Source organism: Ptiloglossa arizonensis, chromosome 9 (genome assembly GCF_051014685.1).
Source record: "Ptiloglossa arizonensis isolate GNS036 chromosome 9, iyPtiAriz1_principal, whole genome shotgun sequence".
Taxonomy (NCBI): Eukaryota; Metazoa; Arthropoda; class Insecta; order Hymenoptera; family Colletidae; genus Ptiloglossa; species Ptiloglossa arizonensis.
The window spans coordinates 16685723-16710167 of NC_135056.1; the positions used below are offsets into that span (position 1 = coordinate 16685723).

Genomic DNA, 24445 nt, shown 5'->3' on the forward strand with positions numbered 1-24445 from the left:
CATATATACAAAAGTTAAATTGGTCAATTTATTTTTAATTGGTTCTAAAATTGAATAGATAAAGTGACTCTTAAAAAAGATAAATAACACGTATATGATCTTTATATTTCACACTATCAAAGTTTTAATTTTAACATTTGTTCCAAAATTTAATAAAATTTATTTTATATAATGCTTGTGAAGATATAGTTAATTTATTCACTAAGCCATCAATTTTCTTTTCTTTTATTTCAATGTTTAAATAAAATATAATATGTATCTTCTATTAAAATTTTTATGAATACATTTATGAAGCCCAAAACCGCGTATTCAAATGAATGAATGATTGACTTGTGAACTCACTTTGTTATTACATATTTCACATAGTGCGTAGAACCTATCTATATGCTGAACTGTCATAGGTACTTTCAATGACGTAGGACTGCCATATTTTTTTTCTATATGGGGCCTGCCAGGGGGTCAGCCAAATTGTTGGGGGTTTGGAGGTGGCCATGCAAGATGTTTTGTGATAATCGAATGGTGCGCATAATAAACAATTAAACTAATATAATAACGGGGCGCGTCGTTTCGGCAGATATGCTTGATTCGTTCGTGCAAACGGTCCGGATCGGCAAAGGAAAAGCCTTTCACTCAAAACATCCTTCTCACATGCGATAGGAATTTTACGTCACAAATTTGATTCGGGACGAGTGTGTAGTGCCGCGTCGAGGTTATACCAGAAATTGGGACAATGGGTTTTAAGATTCATCTACGTTTCGTCATTTAATTATTATATTAAACAAGTACTGTATAGTTTCGCTATGCAATACCGATTCGTTCTGCGATACGAGTTGTCTTGGTGATTTTGTTGAATTCGCTGATCGCGAATGCGGTGCCCTACCCCGTTGCACTATTTTTGTCTGTACGTTTTATTTACACGTATTTCTCTTGTTGCGTGTTTTCTTCGCCAAATATTTTGGCTATCTTTGTAGCAGTTACGTAATTTCCTACGTGAGTAATTCCGGCACCATGGCCGATGATGAATTAAATGAAACTCGATTGTTTTACACGTAGTGGCGTGTGGACATACATATATACTACGTAAAGTTAAAGGGAATTGATTTTTGACATTCTTTGCATAAGGATAAAAAGAAAGTTGGAAGCTTGTTGGTAATTTAGTGGTAACATGATCGCGAAACTACTGCCGCACTGTTGTAAACAAAATTAATGTTTAAATAGTGAAAGTGATCCTACTTAGATATGTCTATTGGAAATTATCTTCTTAAGGTAAATGATTACTGTATAGTTTTGCTTATGGTATATAATGTTTATATTTGCATGTTTTGAAATGTCTTTAAATATTTGCAAATATAAAGAAACATTTCAAAAATATTTTTCTTTAGAAAGTAAGTTATTTTTATTATAACCACAATTTAATCAATTTTATGTCATTACAAATAGAACTATACATAATTAAATGTCCCTTTTGTCGCAGATATTTTCAACTATATTTTATATCTTTAATATTATGGCATTTATTAATATGTAAATACACATTTATGTGTTACATATTTAGAAAGCAGTTCAATTAAATAAAACGCGGAAAGGCCACATTGATGAGTGGTGACTTTGTTACATATAGAATAGTTGCATGATATTAATGTGCAAATATTTAATATATTATATTATAGAAGTAATTTGTAATTAGAAAGTTAAAATCTTATAATTACATTAAAATATAATGATATTAAAATATTTTAGGATTCTCATCACATTATAATGTGGTGGTTTATGATACTATTAAATAATATTATTAAGAATGACAGAAGTAGTATCCAAAGATTTTGGTAAGGGACATCCTTATCGAAAAAGAGACATGTCAGATTCATCGCAACACCAATATAATCAACCTCCTCCTGATATTATGCCAAAGGGGCTTGCGATCAATGGTATGTCATCAGACATGTATTAATAAAAATATACATTAATGGTATATATTATGATATAACACTATTGGAACAATTATTTGAAGAAATAAATAAAAGCTATTTTTAATAGGCATAGGAGGAAGGTTACGCCAATTAGAAGCCCTTTTCATTGGTGGTCCTGTACAAGGAGAAGGAAGAGTAGGCCACACATTTTCTATTGAGACACTTATTGATATACTACTTGTCTTATACGATGAATGTTGTAATTCTTCCTTACGACGTGAAAAGACAGTCTCAGATTTTATTGAATTTGGTATATACATATACAAATATATATATATATATATATATATATCCCTTTTCTAAAAAGTTATAGTTACTTAATTTAATTACATATAATTAAAATACATTTTTATAGTGAAACCAGTGGCTACTTGCATAAAGAGTTTGCAATTGGCCCGTGAGGATTTTGAGATAGTAAAAGTTATTGGTAGAGGTGCATTTGGAGAAGTATGTGTTGTAAGAATGCGTGGTTCAGACAAAGTATTTGCAATGAAAATTTTGAACAAATGGGAAATGCTAAAGCGTGCAGAAACTGCATGTTTTAGAGAGGAACGAGATGTACTGGTGTACGGTGATCGTAGATGGATCACAAATCTTCATTATGCCTTTCAAGATGACAATAATTTGGTAATGTTATAATTTAGTAGTATTGAAGAAAATGACTAACATAAAAGAATAAAAATATTTTATTAGTTTTAAATAATTATGTGCAGTATTTGGTCATGGATTATTACTGTGGTGGAGATCTGTTAACGCTACTGAGCAAATTTGAGGATCGCCTTCCAGAAGATATGGCTCGTTTTTATATAGCTGAAATGGTTCTAGCTATTGGGTCTATACATGACTTACGTTATGTACATCGTGATATTAAACCTGATAATGTTTTGTTAGATGCAAATGGTCATATTAGATTAGCCGATTTTGGATCTTGTTTACGATTGTTTGAGGATGGTACTGTACAAAGTAATGTTGCTGTTGGTACACCAGACTATATTTCACCAGAGATATTAAGGGTAGAAATGTATTTCTATACTATATTAAATTTTATTCCTCTAAGTTATTAATTATTAACTTTTAATTAATCTCTGTCTCATCAAATTATATATTACATTAACAATATATGAAATTATATATTTCAGGCAATGGAAGATGGACAAGGACAATATGGACCTGAATGTGATTGGTGGTCTTTAGGAGTGTGCATGTATGAAATGTTGTATGGGGAGACACCTTTTTATGCGGAATCTCTAGTCGAAACCTATGGAAAAATTATGAATCATAAGGTAATTAAGTTACAGTGCATAATAATGTCTCATAGAATTTATTACAATTACATATTCACATGTATTTTATACAATTTCAGAATTGCTTTGACTTCCCAACAGATGATATGTATGAAGTTTCTGAAGAAGCTAAGGATTTAATGAGAAAGTTAATATGTAGCTCGGAATTTAGATTAGGTCAAAATGGAATTGACGATTTTAAGGTACTATTGTACACTCACTTATCTTAAAACAACATAATACTATTTGGAATTAATAACAGCTATATGATTTAAAATTAATCTTTAATTGTGAATTGTAGAAGCACCCATGGTTTGATGGAGTAAACTGGGATACTCTTAGAGACAGTACTGCACCTTACATTCCTGAAGTTTCTTCGCCAACTGATACATCAAATTTTGATGTTGATGATACAGATGTTCGTAGTTCCGATGCTGTCCCGCCAGCAGCGAATTCTGCGTTTTCTGCACTTCATTTACCATTTGTTGGTTTTAGTTTTACCCAAGGAAGGCAAGCAACATTTATTTATATATATCAGTGCGAGTACTCTGTCTCAAGAGTTTCTTCAATATAATTCTATATTTAATTTACAAATTACAGTTGCATATCAGATCTGGGTTGTTTGCCTGTTATAATTCAAAAAGATAAACGCGTACAGTTGCTTGAGGAAGAAAATGCAAAGTTAACGCAAACACTTGAGGAATTAAAAAAACAAATTAGTATGAGTCATTCTCCACCTGGAATATCACCAGATACGAACAATGCAACAAGAAAACTTCAGGATGAAATTAATACACTTACCAAACGCAACTGTGGTGAGTATCTACATCATAAAAATGACTTCCTGCATTTTATAATTTTTATAATATTTTTATTCTACTTATTATTTTAGAGTTAGAATCACAATTAAAGTCTATGGAGGTTCCACGTGAATTGCGTAATCTAGACAATGGTGATATGACAAAATTACGAGAATTAGAAAAGTCAGTGCGCTCTCTTCGATTAGAAAAGGAAGAAGCTATTAAGGATAAGTTAGATGCGCAAGAGAAGCTTAAACTTCAGGATAAAGAACTAAAAGATGCGTTAACGCAACGTAAACTAGCAATGGCTGAATATACTGAAGTCACAGACAAGTTATCAGAATTAAGACAACAAAAGCAAAAGTTCTCTAGACAGGTTAGAGATAAAGAGGAAGAATTGGAAGTTGTAATGCAAAAGGTCGATAGTTTGCGACATGATATTCGGAAAGCTGAGAAATTACGTAGAGAACTAGAAAATCGAGTAGAAGAGGCAATGGCAGAAACAAGTAAGGAAAGAAAGTTACGAGAACGTAGTGAAGAATATTGTAAACAAATGCAAGAAGAGACTGAAAAAATTAGGCAAAGATCTATGGGGAATGATGTAAGTGCGAATCATGCGTTAGCGACACAGGAAATTAATAGGTTAAAAGCTGAAGTAGAAAAACTCGAAGTTCAATATAATGAGAACTTGAACCAACAACAAAGTAGGTTCAATCTCGAGATTCGTAGTCTTCAAGAACAACTACACGAGACTGAAACAAGAAGAGATTTATTGGAAAGAGAAATTCAAATAACAAAAGATAAACTAGATGCAGCAAGGTTGGAGAATATTACTGATAGCGAGGAGACTATAAATGAATTAAACAGACGTCATGAAAGAGAAAAAATTATGCTAGTCGAAGAGAACAAAAAACTTATGTTAGAACTTAACACTCTTACCGATAGTGTTAATAGAATACAAGGAGAAAGACGACAGTTGGAAGAAGAATACGAAGAATTAAGAAATAAAAAAGAAGCGATTGCACAATGGGAAGCCCAAATTACTGAAATTATTCAATGGGTATCCGATGAAAAAGATGCAAGAGGATATTTGCAGGTTTGTCTTTGTAATCTCTACTTTTTTCACTAAATTATATTTATCAAGATTTGATAATTTATCAATTTTAGGCATTAGCAACAAAGATGACAGAAGAATTGGAATTTTTAAAACACTCTGGTGGTGTAGGAGGTGTTGGAAGTGGTTCTACAATGGCGGACAAAAATTGGCGAAATCGTAGATCACAAAAGCTTGATAAAATGGAGCTTCTGAATTTACAAAGTTCTTTGCAGAGTGAAATACAAGCCAAACAAGCAATATCTGAAGAGCTTACAAAGACTCGTTCAGATTTAATTGCTGCTCAAAAGTAATTATCTTAATTTATTATTATATGCATCGTAATATTCTAAAATAATAATTACTATAAGCACATATGAACTTTTGAAAATTGTATGGCCAAAAACATTTATTAAATAACGAAAATTCATTATATGTTCATAGGGAATTAAGAGACTTTAGACAACGGTTTGATACACTCACGCACGAGATAAAACGCAAAGAAATGCAAATAAAAGAGTTACAAGCAAGACTTGATACAGGCGATGGCTGTAAGTACATTTCAATTGACAATATTACAAGTAAAAATTTTATAAAAATTTTATTGTTACGTGTTTATAAAAAATTTGTATCGACTATTGTTATACAGACTGCTGCGATACATGCTATGTATGTAATTTGTAAATGTTTCTATCGCTCTCGTACTATGTTTAATCAATGAAAATGTTTTCTGTTGTTTATTTTTTTTTTTTAAATAATGAATTTAATCTCTTTTTATAAATACGTCATGATTTATATAATTTATACAATTATAATATCATATTTTCGTAACTATATATCATATCCAGAATATCCAATAAACAGATGAATAGTAATTTTAACTTGATTATAATTTGTTTAGTAATTTTATAAATACAAAGAATACTATGTATAGATATTGCTACATAGGTATTCTCAAGAAATAAATTTGCATGTGTATAGCAAAAATCGAATAGAGTCAAGGAATTGTTATGTTAAATTGATATCATTAATTATAAATAGCATTTATACTTCTTTAAGTACAAGTTCTTCAGATATTTAAAAATCTCTTTGACATTATTTAACCATGTTACCTTGTTTGTTCAGTTTAATTCAATATTAATTAATACTTTAGAGTTTGAAAATTTATGGATGACACATACATGGTATTTTATAGGTGTATATTAATATAAATCGTTTCCTATGTATGATGTTTTTTTTTTAAATTATGTATCATTATAGATATGATTAGAACTTAACAATTCCTTTATTTCTTCTATAAAAAGTAGTGCTTCTGAGAAATTTAGTTAGTTATTATTTACTTTCCTGTATTCTGCATTAGGACAACTAATGTATTTATATTTAATTGGTATGATTAGTGTGTGAGTACTTTTTTTTTGTAAATATGAATAGGTAGATTTGGTGAATGGTACTATTACTAAAGTATATTTACTGGATTTATAAATATGTCAATATTTACATTTAAATGTATTACAGTTACAAACATAAACTTAAGTGCAACATGTAGTACATAGACTTCGCAACCAAGTATATGATTTTGTTTATATGATACAAAGAGAATTTATATACTTTTAAAATATATTACACATAGTAGGTGAAACACATGTGTAAATTGTATACATACATATGCTGGCATAATTCAATTATTATTTGGGTGAAACATAAGGCACTTGAAATTTAAAGTAACATTTTTCGAAATTGTTAACTTGGCCTTAAAACCATGAGGAAGTACAAAATATTTCGCTCACAGTGTATGTACTATTTTTAAATATTTCTACATTTATAATCTTTGTTCTATGTTGAAACAATTGCGTACAATGTAAGGTATTTATATTTGACAATATGTAAACTACCAATATAGTAGAGATCGTTGTTACTGGGATCTGTCCAGCATAGTAATTCGGTTCTCCGGTACGGTATGCAATTCTGATTTCTAGACTACAAAGTGCCTCTGTTTATTGGCGTAACGAGCTGTGTCTGGGGCCTCTTGTTGCTCATCTTCAAACTGTATTTGTGACAGCTGTCCTATCCAGCAAAACGTCAAGCAAATCTTCAAACATCGTTAGCGCCAAACCCCAACGCATCATCGTACATCAGCCGTCGTCACCCCTACCAGTAATGCGTGCTCCCCGCGTCACGACATGTCGCTTATTAACTAGATTCGTTCCCGTCAACACATTCATCAGTCAGAATGCCGTCGCCATCGTATCGCCACCTGGTAAATGAAGTGGCAACAAAAACGCGATTTTGATTGACTGGTCAGCTGAATTGCTAATCGCAAAGCACAGGGCTATGTTTCTTAACTTACTGACATATGAGTCCCTAATACAATGTCAAAAAGAATGTACATTATGTAGATTTAAAAGAAAGATTTAATCTACTAAACTATTATCCAAAACATAGCTCTGTGTTGATTTTTATGTCAATTACCAACGAAATCAACTATGTGTTTCCTTGTATGTTGAAAATAATCGTTCCCCAATTAAGGATAGCGTTAGTAGTTCTTCATCGTTTTTAGGTGATGGTTGTCTTTAATTAATCTTAGTAGCTCATAATCATACAGTTTTGTAATTAAATGATTAACAGGTATGTTGTGCCTGAATGTTTTCGCCTTTAGATTGTTTGATCTAATTGACTTTGATACATTTTATGATATGCTTGCTATTTTTGCTGGTGAACAATCAAGTATCAATCCCTATATACACAATAACGATCACTATTTTAACAGAGTTTGTGTGGTGCAAATTGCAGTGGAGTGATTATATTAAAATGTTTGAGAAAGGATGTCGCAATGTTCACAATGATTAAAACATACATTTGTAAAAGGATAAAAATAATTTCTTACTTTTTATAAATTTATTTCATGTATATCTTAATAAGTAATAGACACAAATTTGATATTTCACTTCTTATTAATTTAACAATGTAAAAAGAAATTACAATCTTTTACAATTTTAAACAAATATTACAATTACATTATTATCTTGTTAATACTTTTTTTTTTATTTCAGTTTTAGAACGTCCTACATCTCAAATGTCATATTTGGAACATTTTTTGAAAGAGACAGCAAGTAGTACACGTCATGGAAGTGCAGATAGTGTAGAAGCTGATATTGAGGATAATCGTGCACCAAGTATTTCCAGCAGTAAAAGTAATTTGTCTGAACTTAGCATTGTAAGTATTTTCTTTTAAACTTTATGTTATGTTAGATATTAATTTTTAATAATACTTAATATTTATTAAAATCTAGGATCCAACATCACCATTATCCCATGAGCTTCTGAATAAATCATCAGCAGGTCATGGACAATCCAATCTTCAACCAAAACCAAAATCTCATCAATTCTTAGTACGAACATTCTCTGCGCCTACAAAATGTAACCATTGCACTTCATTGATGGTGGGTTTAATGAGACAAGGAGTAGTATGTGAAGTTTGTGGCTTTGCATGTCATATGCCCTGTTGTGATAAGGTTCCACCAATGTGTCCTGTACCTCATGATCAAAGTAAGTTTCACATTATACTATTTAATTTGAAAGTTTAAGTATTTAATGCAACATGATAATAAACAATTTTTACAGCAAAACGACCACTGGGTATTGATCCCACACGGGGAATAGGTACAGCTTATGAAGGGTATGTTAAAGTGCCAAAAATGGGTGGAGTGAAAAAGGGTTGGGTTCGTCAATTCGTGGTCGTTTGTGACTTCAAATTATTCCTTTACGACATTTCACCAGATCGTAATGCATTACCATCTGTGTATGTGTCTCAAGTTCTAGACATGCGGGATGAAGAATTTATTGTTAGTTCTGTTCGAGATTCGGATGTCATACATGCTACCAAAAAAGACATTCCGTGCATATTCAGGGTAACTTTTAGACTTGCTATTATTATTATAGTATCATTTCTTGCTTCTGTGTGACCTACCATTGTTCTACATTTTTTAGATAACAACATCTCTACTAGAACCACCTGGTTTAAGGAATCATACGTTAATGCTTGCAGACACTGAAAGTGAGAAAACAAAATGGGTAGTTGCTTTGAGTGAACTGCATAGAATACTAAAGAAAAACAATCTTCCTAATACAACGGTATGTTGAGTATGTGAATGTATGTTTTAGAGATATAATATAGCTTTATTATGTTGTCTATTTTTTTCACGCAGATTTTTAGAGCAAAAGAATTATTAGATAATACATTGGCGGACATTAAAAATGTGATGTCAGGAGCAATTATTGATCCAGATCGTCTAGTCATTGGCACAGAAGAAGGTCTCTTCTGTTTAGATTTAGATCGTAGTGGTATGTTATACTTATATCATATACATTTAATAAAAAAACTACATCCTATGATATTTAATTTATATAATATTTTTAGAAATTGCAAGAGTTGGAGAAGGCAAGAAAATATACTTATTGGAATATGTAACAGAAGAACAATTAATTGTAGTTTTAAGTGGAAAACAACGTCATGTACGGCTGGTTCCAGTACGTGCATTAGATGGAGATGAAGTTGAATGGATTAAAGTTGCAGAGACTAAAGGATGTATTACTCTAACAACGGGAGTAGTACGTCGTAGTCCATTAACATATTGTTTATGTGTCACCATTAAAAAACAGGTATGAAATTGTGTAATATATTATTATGGTATTAATATTATGGGCACCACATACTTTTAATATTACTTTTTTTAATTTAGAATGCATCGCAAGTGATTATCTATGAAATAACACGTACGAAAGTACGTCATAAACGTATACGTGAATTAATGTTACCATATCACGCACAAACTTTACAAGTTCTCTCTGAAGGTCGCTTTTGTGTCGGATATCCTTCCGGCTTTTCCATCTACAGCATTTTAGGAGACCATCACCCTATTTGTAAGTATAAGTGTAACTCAAGTAAATTAAATACAATGTTTTTAATACTCAAATAATTTATTAATTTTTTCTTTTGTATAATGTAGCATTGGTCCATTCTGAGAATACACTCTTAGCTTTTCTCACATACAGTGCTGTGGATGCTTTACGTTGCATCGAATTGCCACGTGGTGAATTCTTATTAGTCTTCCATTCATTGGCAATATATGTTGACAGCCAAGGCAGAAAGAGTAGAGATCGTGAAATTATGTATCCTGCTGTTCCTACAGCAGTTAGTAAGTATACTTTTAAAGCACTACTTTACATAACCAGTAATATTCAAATTAATAAATTTATAAATGAAATACAAATATGAATATAACTGTGTGCTACATTAATTTATATTACAGGTTATTGTGAAGGTTACTTACTAGTTTATAGTGAGACTCACATCGACGTGTTTGATTGTACAACCGGAGACTGGTTGCAAACACTTAACGTAAAACGAGCACGACCACTGAATACTTCAGGTTCTTTAACATCTTGTGTTATTAACGATATGCCACATGTTATTTTTCTGAGCAATTTACATCAACGTGAGTAGATTTTATTAATATAACATAGTTGTTATATATTATTGAACATAATATTATCAAACGTGGTATGAATTCTGTGCGGTACAATAGGAGAATTACTCAATTTAACACTACTAGACGCAAGCGGTAGACAAATGACAAGGCCGCGACGAAGATTTTCATTAAGAGAAGGTAATAGGGCTGTTCGCCCTACAGATAGACGCTCCAAAATGATATCTGCTCCGACAAATTTTAATCATGTCAGTCACATGGGTCCAGGTAATGGCATACAGGTAGGTGTTTACTTTGATTTTATTATCTCTATTATATTACTTTTACTAATGTATAGATTTTTCGCACACAATTCACATTTTGTTTTAGATACAGCGATTATTAGATTTGCCTACTACGCTTGAAACTGCTGACCAGCAACATAGTGGTCATCACAGTAGCTCTCATCTTCACAGCAGTCAACAAAGAGTAGGAATTTGTTATACATTTTCCTGTACTTTTTATACAATATTATTGCTAACACTATACTCTTCTAATTTGTTATTTAGTTATATGGCCCTGCACTTCAAACACCAAGTAAACCAGCGCCATTACCTCCCAGGCATCCTCCTTCTGATACGAGACGATTGAGTTCTCACATATCTAGAAATTCTGGATACTCACCACATAACGGTATACGCTTAATTATGACTTTTTTCTTCATTTTACAAATATTTACCGTAAGCATTTTATGTGATTTTTATTAGGCTCAACATCGTCACGCCGAGGACCGGCACCTCCACGACCAACTGCCACTCCACCTTCGTTACCACGTACTCCTGTGGACCAAGTTGATTCAGAATCCGTGCATCTACGATCCCATACTCCACTTTCTCTTGGTAGTATTGCATCTTTACACGACAAGGTATATACAGTCTCATTTTTATTAAATTAAAATGAATTAATTAAATATGAATATTGTACAGTGTATTTAAGGTGTACATAAACAATTTTTAGAAAGTATCCTCTTAAGAAATGCATACAATTTTTCGTTAATATAGGAACACACCTCTGGTGGAAGTCCTAGACATTCAATAGCTTCAAACAACAGTTCAAATCCATCGACGCCTCCAAGTCCTGCTCACGATCATGGTTCATCTTCATATGACTCGTAAAAAAATTGAACACTTAATGATACGGATAAGTTACTGTAATCATGTGCATTATCTGAGTAATAACAGTATTACAAGATTACAGTATCTATGGTAATGTCTTTACGCAAAACAACATCCGTGTTTGATTTTTCAACTGGAAAGTTATCGCATTTCTTTCTTTTCCTTCAATTTTGTGCAATACATTTCTCAACATTGTGCATTACGCTGAATTGTATTACAAACGTATAACTAAAAGCATAATAATCTCTACTTATAATTGAATTGACAAGTTGCACATTTTAAACTATTCAGTTCAATATGAAGATCTGGTAAATACGTTATGTTAAGTTGAATTTTGACAATACATTGCAATAACTTTCTGGTATTCAAGAATTTATGCATAATAAGTTATATACTTAACAAGGCAATTTATAATTAATGTAATGATAAATTATTGTAAATAATTTGTGTTGGAAGATTAATGAGACAGCTTTACGATGCCATATATTACCAAAATAGGTATCGTTTTTTTTTTTTTTTGTTTGAATTTTAATGCAGATTCTTTTTGCATAATTTTAATTTTTAATCATTGCGACTAACTTTCTTCAAGTTAATAAAATCAGAATCTCAGTCAAATTATTTAGCAATAAAAGAATTAATCTACTTAATCTCTCGTACCTACTTTCGAATCTAGGTATAAAAGCATAGTTTCATGTAAATTCTATACTTAATCATTCTTAGCGGCATAAATGAATTTTGTGGAAGTAAATTGATCTGATGCCTTATGACTAAATATTTTCTATTGTGTCATAATGCAGCAAGGTGCATCATATTATTCGGCGTGTGAATAGTAGAATAATCGTGCAATGTATCGGAAGCTCCTGCTGATAATAGATAGTCATTAAACAAGGTGGCTATACACTTTTGCATAACATACGAGTATTATAACAAAAGAAAAGAAATGATATTGAACATTACTTTGTCATTAGTGCAATGAAAATTTCTGTTTCTCTTATAGACGTACCGTTTTCACTATCATTAATCAATAAGTAATATTGCAACAATTTTTACTTATTTAAAAAACATGTGAATTAAATACAAGTGTAGTGCATAATGACTGAGAACAGTATCGAAAATAGAACAAAGATGATAAATATACTGCTTTTTTCGAACCAGAAAAAAATTTCTATTAATCATTTTGCAAGAGTTTTAAGACGGTACTATAAATGACATACGATACTGCAGCACCTTTATTACTTTTATATTAAAATATTTAAAAATTAATGAATCCAAAAAAATTATACATTATTTTAAAATCATAGAGACTACCTAACGGTTAGTCAGTTGCATTCGGTTCTTTTTATAGATGTAAGACTAGGATGAACAAGAATAAAATTACAACAAATATGCAAACATCATACAAATTTTATATGTTTGAATGTATAAAATATACATTTTTCATGTACATTTATAAAAATTTGGTAATTGTACTGAAAAAAAAAAACAGTTGGTAGAACCTATCTCAGGATTCTATGCCAGTAGTTAAAATATGGAATAACATTTAAAGGTCAAGAATCTCAAGTTGCTTGATTATAAAAAACATTATGGGGATTGAAGATAGTTCTTTGGCTTGAAGCCTGTAGGTATGTCATACAGTCGAATGAAAGCCAATAATTACACAGTATCAATTCAACTGTTAAGTACACAAAAATGAAATGCATGTAAAAAATAATTCTGAATTTAATCTTGCATTTGAATTTTCATATATTTATAACAAATTTTAATGGGAAAAGTTTTGAAAATCTCAAAAATTTTATGGTATATTAAAAATGTTACTGGTAAAATATTGACACATTACATTCCGTGTAATTCATTTTTATTTTCATAAAACGATGTCGAATACATATAAAACTGAAGTTCCAACTCTTTAAATGGTCATCGTTAATAGACAATGTTAACAAAATGCAACTATAACATGAGTATAATACCAAAAAAAAAACCATGAAACATCATCTTCATCAGATTTGTGTAATGGTAAAACATGAGAATATATTATAAATAAAATATATATCGACTGCAATAGGTTTGACATTCTTATATTAAAAGTATAGAAAAAACGTGTTAATGTTATCGAACGATGAATGTAATAGTACAGGTATTGCTGTCCGTATCGGAATAAAATAAAGTTTAAAAATGAATTCTAGAACTATTCTAGAAGTGTAATCGAGGTATGTTTATAAATTATAGTAATGTACGTGTTATTGTACTTACCAACGGAATTCAATGATTTGCCTATCTTCTGCCATTGTTACTTAAGGGTTCTAAAATCAAAGACGCATCTGTTTGTCTTATGTTGCCTTGTCTTCGAACCAAATCTTGTCTATAGATAATAACATACGAAGAAATAGTCACTTTGTATAGCATTGATTTTATATTTTTGTAAATAATTCAATTTCTAAATAAGCTCGCAATTTCAACTTGATTTTAGATCCTTTAATACTTCTTGGTTTTTTTGGCGTGCACATATACACAACACCAAAATTTTGAGTAAACTTTTATAATATGTAAAAAAATGCGCTATAATTATGCTTTCTTTTTACGCGTAATCAAAATATACGACCGGCATTCTGCACGATAATAGAATGATAAAATGTATGCATACATAGATTGTATGATTCAATAGTTTACTTTTCTACGAACTGTTAGACTACTTTCTGTAACCGTTAATAATGATTTATATATCCCATTGGTTTAGTACCAGTGCATGTAATGACCTGACTATTAATCATCTTTTTTTCTAGCAACTTAGTTTAGTGTATTCTATATTATGAACTTATTTATAACTAATATGTGCATTATTTACGATATTTATTAAAAACAATTGCAAGCAACTATTCGCATTTTAAATGAAGAATTGTATTTCGTTGTAAATTATTGAGAACGCGTTGTTATGGTGAGACACAAAACCAAACTTTTATGTTTATAAGATATATCCTCATAAAGAACATCTGTTTTGTAGATTTTGTAATATTTATATTTTTTATGTCTTACATTTTATTTTACGCAAAATCTTTGGCAATTGAGAAGAAATATATCCATTTTTTTTTTAATTCATCTGTTGTCACATTAAGAAATAATTTAATTTTCTTGTGTATAGGAAATATATTAATAAACGGAAAAGCTTGTACGTATATTTCTTGACTTTAAAATAGAGTATCATAAATTATTTGTGAATACAATATGATTATTAATTAGAAAACTATGCACTAGTTATGAGAGATTAAATGAATATAGTATGATAAAAAATATAAACATAAAAAATGTATTGAATAGGTGGTGCAGTTTGTTCTCACAAGTGTAGGATATCTTTTGTCTTTGGTTATTATTGCAATCAATAAGGCAGTACAATAGTTGATAGAATGTTTATTATTTAAAAAGGAACCATTAACAGTAAGACGAAATTCCCTATTGAAACAACAAACTGAACATCATTATAAAAAAGATCATTTCGAAAGTTACACAAGCTTTTGTACTTATATTGTATATTGTGCTTTGTATACTTTATTATTTTATTATGCTATTTCTATATTGCGAAAATAATCCATTTTATGACATTGTATTAATACAACTGTCACTTAGGAATATAAAACTTAACATGCTTTGATCTATGAAATATTGATAATAACTAATTGTTTTTAATACCTTTCTCGCAAATATAATACATGTACATCGGTTAGAAATTTTTTTAAGTGTACTGCACAGGAGCATATAAGTTTAGATTTATAAATTTTATTATGTTGTATACATTAACATACTAAATAATTTCGGTATTCCAAACTAACTCTAAATTTTATCTTAAAAAGAATTTTCATATAATGTAATTATTTAAATAAAATGTACTTAATATTTTCCATGCTGAGATTTTCTTTACAGAAGATAATGGAAAAATTATCCTAAGTTTTTTACAAATAATCTACTGAAAAATTATCACGCGTTGATATTGAATATAAAGTACTATTTATGAGCGATAAGATTTACTTCAATTGTATGCAACGTGTGAGATTGAATTAACAATAAATTGAATTGGTACTAATTATAACTGAATTTTTTTTGTTAAAATATTTACCAGAATTTATTTCGTTTTCACATATTTGTATCATATTCAAATTGCTTTATGAATTTTTTTAACGTGTAACATTATAAATTTGACGTCAACAACAGTTTTAGTAACATTAGTCATTTTTTTCTTATACCATGAATATTTGAAGATTTCATTGGATTACATATGTGGCAAAAGCCTTTGAAATTATAATGCTTCTGCATTTAACCCTATGTTGTGCAAAATTCAAGAGCACTTTTAATGTGTAAAATCGTTGGCTCAGAATATCTTAATTATAAAATTATAAACACGATTATTTTATAAAAGTACTTGCAGAAAACACATTTTCATTAAATCATATATGAAAAACAAGTTATATATGTAACTTGTTTGTTTATTACGTATGAATGTTAATATTTATTAATTTCATTATTCATTTAAAGTTTTTAACAATATTAGTGGCAGCTGTACAAAGAGGTGTCGCATATATAAATAATATAAACAATTATAAGAAACAAGTAAATCAAGTTACTGAATGTTTAGAGAAACGTCACAAAATACATCTAAAACGTAGTGTACAATTTGAATGAATAATATATAATTTTAATTACCTATATCGTAATGCATTCTAAAATGTTTTCACAAATATAAATCCTCAAATATAATACAAAATAAAGCCATTACATGCATAAAATCTCAGCCACAGAAAATTTTTAAAAAAGTTGATGCAATTAACAAATAAACGAATTACTTCCAGTCTCTTTACGGCTTTGATTTATACGTTATTACCTATTAATTATATATCTATTAAACTTCGACTGTATAATACAACAAAGAACACACGCGACATTGTATATTGCCGTCCAATGTTTAAAAGACGACATGTTGCAAGAAACGCAATTGTTTCAGTACTATTAATCACCAGTGAAATTCAGGAGTACAATATTAAATTTGTACCTCATTTTGACGGTTTTGTTTCTCGGATTCCATGATCCTGGCGATATATATTCACTGTCATGATAAACTTCCTTTGTTTGTTGCATAAATTCTCTAAAAGGTGTAACTCCTACGGCATTTTAAACCTCCCCTTTCCACAGAATTAGCCAAATGTTACAAGGAAGTATCAGAAGATGATGTGCTTTCATGATAGTTGACTTGGCTCAAAGAATGTTGAAGCGCATCAGGAGTTAACCATTCTTTTGGTAAACAGCGTTGAAGGAATGGTACACAAGAACTAAAATATGCGAGACGATTTACCCAACCAGGTATTTCTTGACCACATAAAATCTATAGTTTACAATAAAATTTATTAGCATTATTTTAATAAAAATTATTCAATATATATTATTATACTGTAAATTTATATACATACGAGTGTAAGTTGGCTACTGAAGTGATTACAATTTTTATTCATTAAATGATAACGATCACCCCTAAAATCTTTTCCTAATTCAGAAACAATCCTGTTCACATCTTCTTCTGTAAAGTCTGTATATCCAATGTGTACTGATTGCCTATAACGAGAATAACATAGTGCTATCTATAACATAGAATTTACATAAACTTATTTTCACTATAAAAAATATTTCATATTTAAAAGATTCAATTTACCTATATCTAAATTGCTCCCCTAATTCGTCAGCAACTCGTGGTGTGATTTCAAAAATTCCAGAAATTGGTCTAGAATGGCCTCCATATGCATACTCTATAAAAGGATTAATATATTTAATTATATTTTTATTAAAATAAAATTGCAATATTTAAAAAACAATAAAATTTTTATTCTTTTTTTTATTAACAAACAAAAAATATTTTCTATAAGTACCTGTTCCATAAATTTCAACTCCTGAATGAAACACACCCAATCCTATAGGTGTAGTATATTCATTTATCCAATACTGAAATAAACAATTTATTTGCTCAAAATGATACATTGATAAAATTTAAGAAACATAGGTTCTCTTACCATATCATAAACATTAAGAATTATTGGCTCACGAGCCATTTTTGGTATTAACTCTTCGCTGTCCTGTGGATAACCCAGGCAACTGGGGAAGGAGAGATTACAACTAAGACCTGACGAAAACATCATAGAGATACTTGTACTCGCAGAGATGAACAGCAGCACTACCTATGTTCCAACGCACCTAATAAGCAAATACATACACTATATACTGGACCTAAAGTAAGCAAATAGCCATGAATTACTACAAAATGGAAATTATGATTATCAAATATTTTCAAATTATTTATAGTGCTTAAACTTTTATTAAAGCCATACTTTAATATTTATCCAATTTTCTTGTAATGAAGTTATCTCAATCATACATATAAAAAAACATCTAAAATTCTATTAATAAGTACTACTGTTTTTTAAACAAAATTTATAAAGCAATACCCAGATAATGTTTACTTTTGATTTGACTACTGTAACAATTCATCCGATCTAATAAATCATTAATAATTACAACAAAATGTATATCTTTATATCATGTACAATTACATATTAATACATTATTTATTAATAATAAAAAGTTACATGCTTTTTCTCTAAAAAAAAAGTTAGAATATGCAAGATGCATAATATTGTGTGCATTCTTCTAATAACAGCAACTAATACGAACAAAACAGTAATATAATAAATATTGAACTATTTAATTTTTTAATATTCATATATTTTATGATTTAGAATTATCATGTAAATACTAGCAAATTATGCAATACAGAATATTTAAATGTAACATAAAAAGGTGATTAAGAATATAATTTAAATAAGATACTAAGAATGATTATATTTTACAATGTAAGAATAAAAAAGATGCAATATGAATCATCATGTCAACAATTTCATAACATGAAAGAAATTAAAATGAATTTTATTACCTAAAAAACAAATTCCAACTTTAGTACAACCTCATTTCTTTATATTTCGTCATAAAATAGTGAAGTATACGTCAAACTTCAAATTTTCTTGGAAGAGTTGTTGATATCAAACAATACACGAAGTCATCATACGATTTCAAAGAAGAGCGTCTTCGACGGCTTAAAAATTGATCTTCTTTTATTCAGGTATGATAGTTTTGACAACGATTATTAAATCTTTAAATATTTATTGACAGGAAGCACTTAATAATCTAAACTTATGAAAATTACTCGCAAATAGCATACATTGTGTCAGTAAGAAGTTCTCCCCCCCCCCACTTAAATTATACTAAATAATCAACAAAAATCTTTCTTTGAAGATTCGTTTACACATTCCAGGTGTTTATCGTTTATTTTTAATCACAAACTCAGTTAATTATACACACACACATAAAGACCGCTACATTACAGTTTTTTAAAGGAATTTACACAAATTGTTTATACCTAGGAACGATTGCCATTTGTCTAGTAATATCAAACAAATTTCTCTAGGTAAATCTCAAATATGTATGTACAAAACTGTACCTTTGTTCAATATTTATACATAAGCTTTAATACGAAGTTAAGTATTTTATTTTATAATTTTTCTATATTTTGTAATGTTTCTAAAACTCGTTAACATATTTTTCGATCTTACTTTTCACGTTTTAATATTAATAAAACATTGTCAATAAAGAATGCAAGATGGTGGACAATGTATATACTATAAGGCGTTCAACTCCAAGACACTATAGTAAACAAAACCACGTGATTATAATAGGACCAAACGTAGGTGATCATGTTTTGAATAGTGCAAATACAGTAAAATTTATACAAAGTACGATTTCTGTATAATAGTAACTCTTCTATACAAAATTTTGAACCTTACAATAATTTTTTGATGAAAGCTCTGACATCGTTTGTTAACCATCTATCGATCCTAGATGTATTTTGATTCTACATCTGTTCAACCATACGCTTTTGATTAAAGATGTAGCGAACCAATGAACTACCACAAATGTAGTATACCATAGCATCAGTAATAGGATGTGTTATATAATATGATCGAAGAGCATTAGGTCTCTTTTCTCTTTCGGTAACAACACTGAGATATAGAATTGACATAAACGACATCAAAGTTGAAGTTGCATACAAAAAATATAGAATAGACATTTTATTTTATGTTGGTATTGCACAATCTGACTTATCGACCTAGTAAAATATCAGTAGCTTTGGAGCGACCTCTTTGTTTCAGAGTGATCATTTTAGAAATTATATATAATTAAACCACAGACGTCGGTAAAAGTAATACAGTAGAAAACTCGTCCCTGTATATTGTGGTTTGCGAAAAATATTCTAACAATAAGTTCCATTTATTTTCACAGATGAAACTTTGAATATCATAGCAAGTAAAGAGATTTTCAAAGTTATAGCTATTATATATTGTCTTGTAGTTTAGAATGCGAACGGAGACTCAAATGGAAATAAATGGAATTAGAGTTAAATGAAATTACTAATCAAAGGAGTTGGAAGGAATCAAAGTTTCATCAATCTTCTTGTTTAGTTCTGCAAAGCAATTACATTATTGAACAAAATGAGGCCAAATTGGGAAAGACGTGATTTGACGATAAAATCTATCGTCTACAGGTGTTTTGCATTTCAATAAAATGCAAGCGCTTCTAATCAAATGACATGGAAAAGCGTTGTTGCGACATCTACTTTATATCTCGTCTATACATTCTGCTTCGTTCCTATGATTATATCCCTTAGGTGTTCTTTACCATTTTAATGTCACATCCAGAATTATCAATTGGTATTCATGCAAAATCTGAATCGAATTAGGGAATACAGAAAAACTATCCATTATATGTTTCAGTTATGGAATTTACTTTAAGCTTAGACAAATTCGTTTATTAGATACTCTTATTTGCATTACAGTGTAAATAACAGTAGTCTTTTAACAATAATTAGTGCATAAGAATTATTTTAATTTTAAGTAGAATATATACAAATAATATATTTAACTTTTGATGACAATATACAAACATTTTTCCAAATTATCCACATATATATATATATATTAATTAAAAAAATTCTATTTACTTACATTTTATAATTTATTCAAATAATTATAAAGTATCAACTTGAATTATGAAAAAGATGATGTTGTAGATTTATAGTTTTTTTCACATATTAAAATATCTTCGTTCGAACGACGTTTTATGGAATTCGTATCTATGTCGCATTCATTGACTTTTCTCTTTACATTTACAGTTTCTAACATTTGATTATTTAATTCTTTTTGCAAATTTTCAGCCACATGAAAATCGCAATGTTCATCATATTTTGATACGAGTATCATTTTATGACATTGTAGACAGTATGTAGATGGAACATCAATAACATTAAGCGAATCTCTTTTGACTAAAAAGTTATAAATGCCATTATTCTTCTTTCCTTTCAAGATGTTAGTTTTGGATTTACTTTTTACTTTCGATTTCTTTGTTAAGGTTTCCCTTGTATTATTTCTTTTATTTTGTGTTTTTATATATAGTTTTGCTTCTTCCTTTAAATCCGAAGGTAACAATGCAAGTACGTTTAAATCAATATCATTTAAATTAGGAAATATTTCCTCTAGTTTTATAGTACTTTGAAAATTAATTGCTATGTTATTTTCCTTTATTATTAAATTTGAAGTTTGTACAGATTCTTTATAACTACATTGTGCCTTATCAGAGTTTAATTCGTCAGAGTTCATTTGTCTATCAGAAATTATATTGTTACGTGTTTTAAGATCACTACTTTTATTATTTATATGTAATTCCTCTGTTAATGTATTGTAATCATTTTTAGTTTGATCTATTCGTGTATTATCTTCATTTAAATATTCGCATTCAGTATCAACATTTTCATTTTTATTGAATTCAGTTAATACAGTCTTATGTATGTGTACACCTTCTGACTTATTTTCTTTTAAATTCAAGATATTCATAAAAAATGATTCCTTAAATTGATTTTGATCTAAGGACTTATTTAAATTAGAATTATCAGATTTCATTTCACAAAATGTTCTTTTCTTGTTTCGTTCATTCAATGACATAATTAAATTATTTAATCTTCTAGAAGTAGGCGACCAATCTGTCTTTATACTGGAAATTTGTTCACTTAATTGCAAGTTAATTTTAGAGTTTTGTGTACCATCTTTTACTTCACTATTCGATGTGTTCTTAATTTTATTATCATTAGAAATCATACCAGTATTTTTATTTATCTTCAAATTATTTGTAATTGTTTCAACAGTATTACTTGTTAATTCTGTATATTCCATTTCTGCATTTCTTAGTTGTACACTTGTTTTCTGATGATGTTCTAATTTGTTTGATTTGAAGAAGTTTATAAAGTTTTCGCTACCTTTAGCCTGTATGAATTTACCAGCTGATATGCCTAAATACGCAATTGGACACTGTGTTGATTTAGATATAATTTCCACACAAGAGGTTGCCATTTTATCTGGTCTGTATGAATTTAAAGTACACGAACGTGATTGAGATATGGTAGTTTTGTTTTGATAATAATGATAATTTATTGTAAGTAATGTTGCACGTCGTTCATTTTCCTCAAGATCTTGTTCAAGGCGTTCGCAAACTTCTGCTGACAATTCACCAACCCAATGTTTCAACTATAAATGAAACCATACTCTCCATAATCATATATGCATATTTCATAATCTCCATTCATATTTTTTAACCATTCTAACTTACCACATTCAGTGAAACAATAGCTGATTTTCCTGGAAATTTTTTACACGCTCCAATCGATTTTGATACAAGTCGCGTAGTAACAGGTTCATTATCTATACCACGAGCGATATTATATAACCACAATCTAAATAAATATACTTATTAATGAATTAATAATAGTAATTGTTGGTATTAACAGAAAACAATAATGCACTTGATAAAGATGAATAAAAAAGCATACCCTGTTTTGTTATCAAAACGTTTTTGTAAATATTGCAATGAATATTGTAATAAGTCATCCACAACATTACAATTAAGAGATTTCACAACAACATCTCCAAATTTTCCACCAAGATTCCTAATTTTTTTAATTGGTAATGTTGAATAAAACGTTGATACTGCAGCCACAGGTAATATTGTTTGTCGATTTGGTTTATGTAATCCACATGCTAATTTAGCTAATATCTAAAAACATAAAATATCAATGTAATTTTTTTTAATTCTCATGAAATATATATTTAATATATAAAAAAAAATATTATTTTACCTTATTTTGTGCAATACCAGCAGAGCATTTAAATCCTGTCTTTTCAAATATATCATTTCTTATTTCTTGAACTATTACACCAGCAATTGCAAATTTTTGAGCTTGTTTATCTTCTAATTCTTCAAAAATGTCTGTTATCCAAGTTTTTGTACCATTACTTCTTTCTTCTAAAATTATGTGATTCAATTATAGCAACTATAAATTGTACTTTATAATAATTGGTTCCTTACCTTCATTATTTTTTTCAACTTCTGAGTATCCTACTACAAATGTATTTGAAAGCTGTGTCATTAAATACTCTGGAGAAATAGAGTTTGTCAATATTCTTTTATCAATAATATCAGTAATGTCTAAATATGCTTCATCCACACTAGCTCGTTCTATTATATTGCAATGTTTTTTTAGAACATCGATAATTTCACAACCAGCACGTCTATATCTATTTAAATGGTCTTCATTTTTAAAAATCACATGTGTATAACATAACAATTTTCCAACATACCTGGAGGTATCTGATTTTCCACGAAGGCATGGTACACTAGCTAAAATCAGATCTGGACATTTTTCTTTAGCCTCTTCTCCTCTCATATGTCGTGTAACACCATATTCTCTTGCTTCATAATTAACAGCAATTATTCTGATTAAATGCATAAGAATGTAATATAAAATGTTAAATTCTTATTAGTATTAAATATTATTAATTTAACATTATTACTTAAAACTAATAATTTCATTATTTGCTTGAAATTTATATCATTTAAAAATGTTTACCCTCCTAACTGCCACTGATTGTATTGCACAACAGCAAGTGGTTTTCCTGCATAGTCTGGTTGATGTTTTGTCTCAACTTGACAAAAGAAACAATCCATGTCTATTAAAATGACAATTCTATCATTATTTAAACTCATCGTTGTGGTAAAACTCCGTATATTACTTAAATCTGATACAAATTAGAGGTTAAAAATATTTGTAGTGTTCTACTGAATTCGTTTATCTAAATTTGATAAATAAATGAATTTTCAAATTTCTATTAGCATAAACATAATTTATATTTTATAAAAGGTATACAATTCATACATAAAACTTCAACTTTATAAGACAAACACAATCATAAAAGTTAGTAAACAAACTAAACAATTTCATCGCGGTTTTTTGAAGATGTCACAAATTCAAACTTAAAACTAGTTTGTCGTTCCTAAAGTTATTTTATCCCGTATAATTGTATTACAATAAGAAGACATCTTTAATCATTGCTACCACTAACAATTTCACTTTTGATCAGTGAAAATAAATTACTTTATTCTAGAGAAAAAGATGTATTAACAAAATCAAAAAATAAAGAATGATCTGTGTTGTAATCTATATCAATATTAATGAATATCAGTTAAAAATT

The 24445-nt window shown here is 29.2% G+C and overlaps 3 protein-coding genes and 1 long non-coding RNA gene across 8 annotated transcripts; 1 reads left to right on the top strand and 3 right to left on the bottom strand.

The window, feature by feature from the left end:
* Window positions 1-460: 460 nt before the first annotated feature.
* Window positions 461-14657, top strand: Gek (serine/threonine-protein kinase gek). 4 transcript variants are annotated; one of them, XM_076319546.1, is made up of 27 exons: window positions 461-1266; window positions 1741-1928; window positions 2038-2220; window positions 2326-2597; window positions 2684-2983; window positions 3110-3253; window positions 3334-3456; window positions 3555-3763; window positions 3854-4068; window positions 4146-5149; window positions 5221-5456; window positions 5591-5697; window positions 7206-7403; window positions 8197-8360; window positions 8437-8692; window positions 8768-9054; window positions 9134-9277; window positions 9352-9487; window positions 9564-9805; window positions 9886-10066; window positions 10153-10341; window positions 10456-10641; window positions 10732-10913; window positions 11002-11100; window positions 11181-11304; window positions 11379-11536; window positions 11673-14657. In XM_076319546.1, the coding sequence occupies exons 2-27, from the start codon at window positions 1799-1801 to the stop codon at window positions 11784-11786; spliced, it is 5583 nt and encodes a 1860-aa protein (XP_076175661.1). In that variant the 5' UTR covers window positions 461-1266; window positions 1741-1798; the 3' UTR covers window positions 11787-14657. The 4 variants fall into 4 exon arrangements, with proteins under 4 accessions (XP_076175661.1, XP_076175663.1, XP_076175665.1 ...); XM_076319548.1 differs by having other exon boundaries at window positions 10759-10913; XM_076319547.1 differs by having other exon boundaries at window positions 492-519.
* LOC143150937 (uncharacterized) lies at window positions 10915-12168 on the bottom strand. Its single transcript, XR_012993206.1, has 2 exons — window positions 11681-12168; window positions 10915-11450 (listed from the first exon to the last, which is right to left on the bottom strand). It is a non-coding gene; the product is annotated as an uncharacterized LOC143150937 (long non-coding RNA).
* On the bottom strand, window positions 13937-19170 carry LOC143150936 (deubiquitinase DESI2). Of its 2 annotated transcripts, XR_012993205.1 has the most exons (7): window positions 18748-19170; window positions 17831-18011; window positions 17690-17762; window positions 17476-17569; window positions 17237-17378; window positions 16822-17151; window positions 13937-14145 (listed from the first exon to the last, which is right to left on the bottom strand). XR_012993205.1 is itself a non-coding variant. In XM_076319551.1 (6 exons), the coding sequence occupies exons 2-6, from the start codon at window positions 17954-17956 to the stop codon at window positions 16975-16977; spliced, it is 612 nt and encodes a 203-aa protein (XP_076175666.1). In that variant the 5' UTR covers window positions 17957-18011; window positions 18748-19170; the 3' UTR covers window positions 15636-16974. The 2 variants fall into 2 exon arrangements, 1 of the variants encoding a protein (XP_076175666.1); XM_076319551.1 differs by lacking the exon at window positions 13937-14145 and having other exon boundaries at window positions 15636-17151.
* Window positions 19171-20645: 1475 nt separating this feature from the next.
* Dnapol-eta (DNA polymerase eta) lies at window positions 20646-24140 on the bottom strand. Its single transcript, XM_076319804.1, has 7 exons — window positions 23824-24140; window positions 23555-23689; window positions 23283-23491; window positions 23053-23219; window positions 22747-22970; window positions 22527-22650; window positions 20646-22444 (listed from the first exon to the last, which is right to left on the bottom strand). Exons 1-7 carry the CDS (start codon window positions 23958-23960, stop codon window positions 20915-20917), a joined length of 2526 nt encoding a protein of 841 aa, XP_076175919.1. The 5' UTR covers window positions 23961-24140; the 3' UTR covers window positions 20646-20914.
* Window positions 24141-24445: the final 305 nt, after the last annotated feature.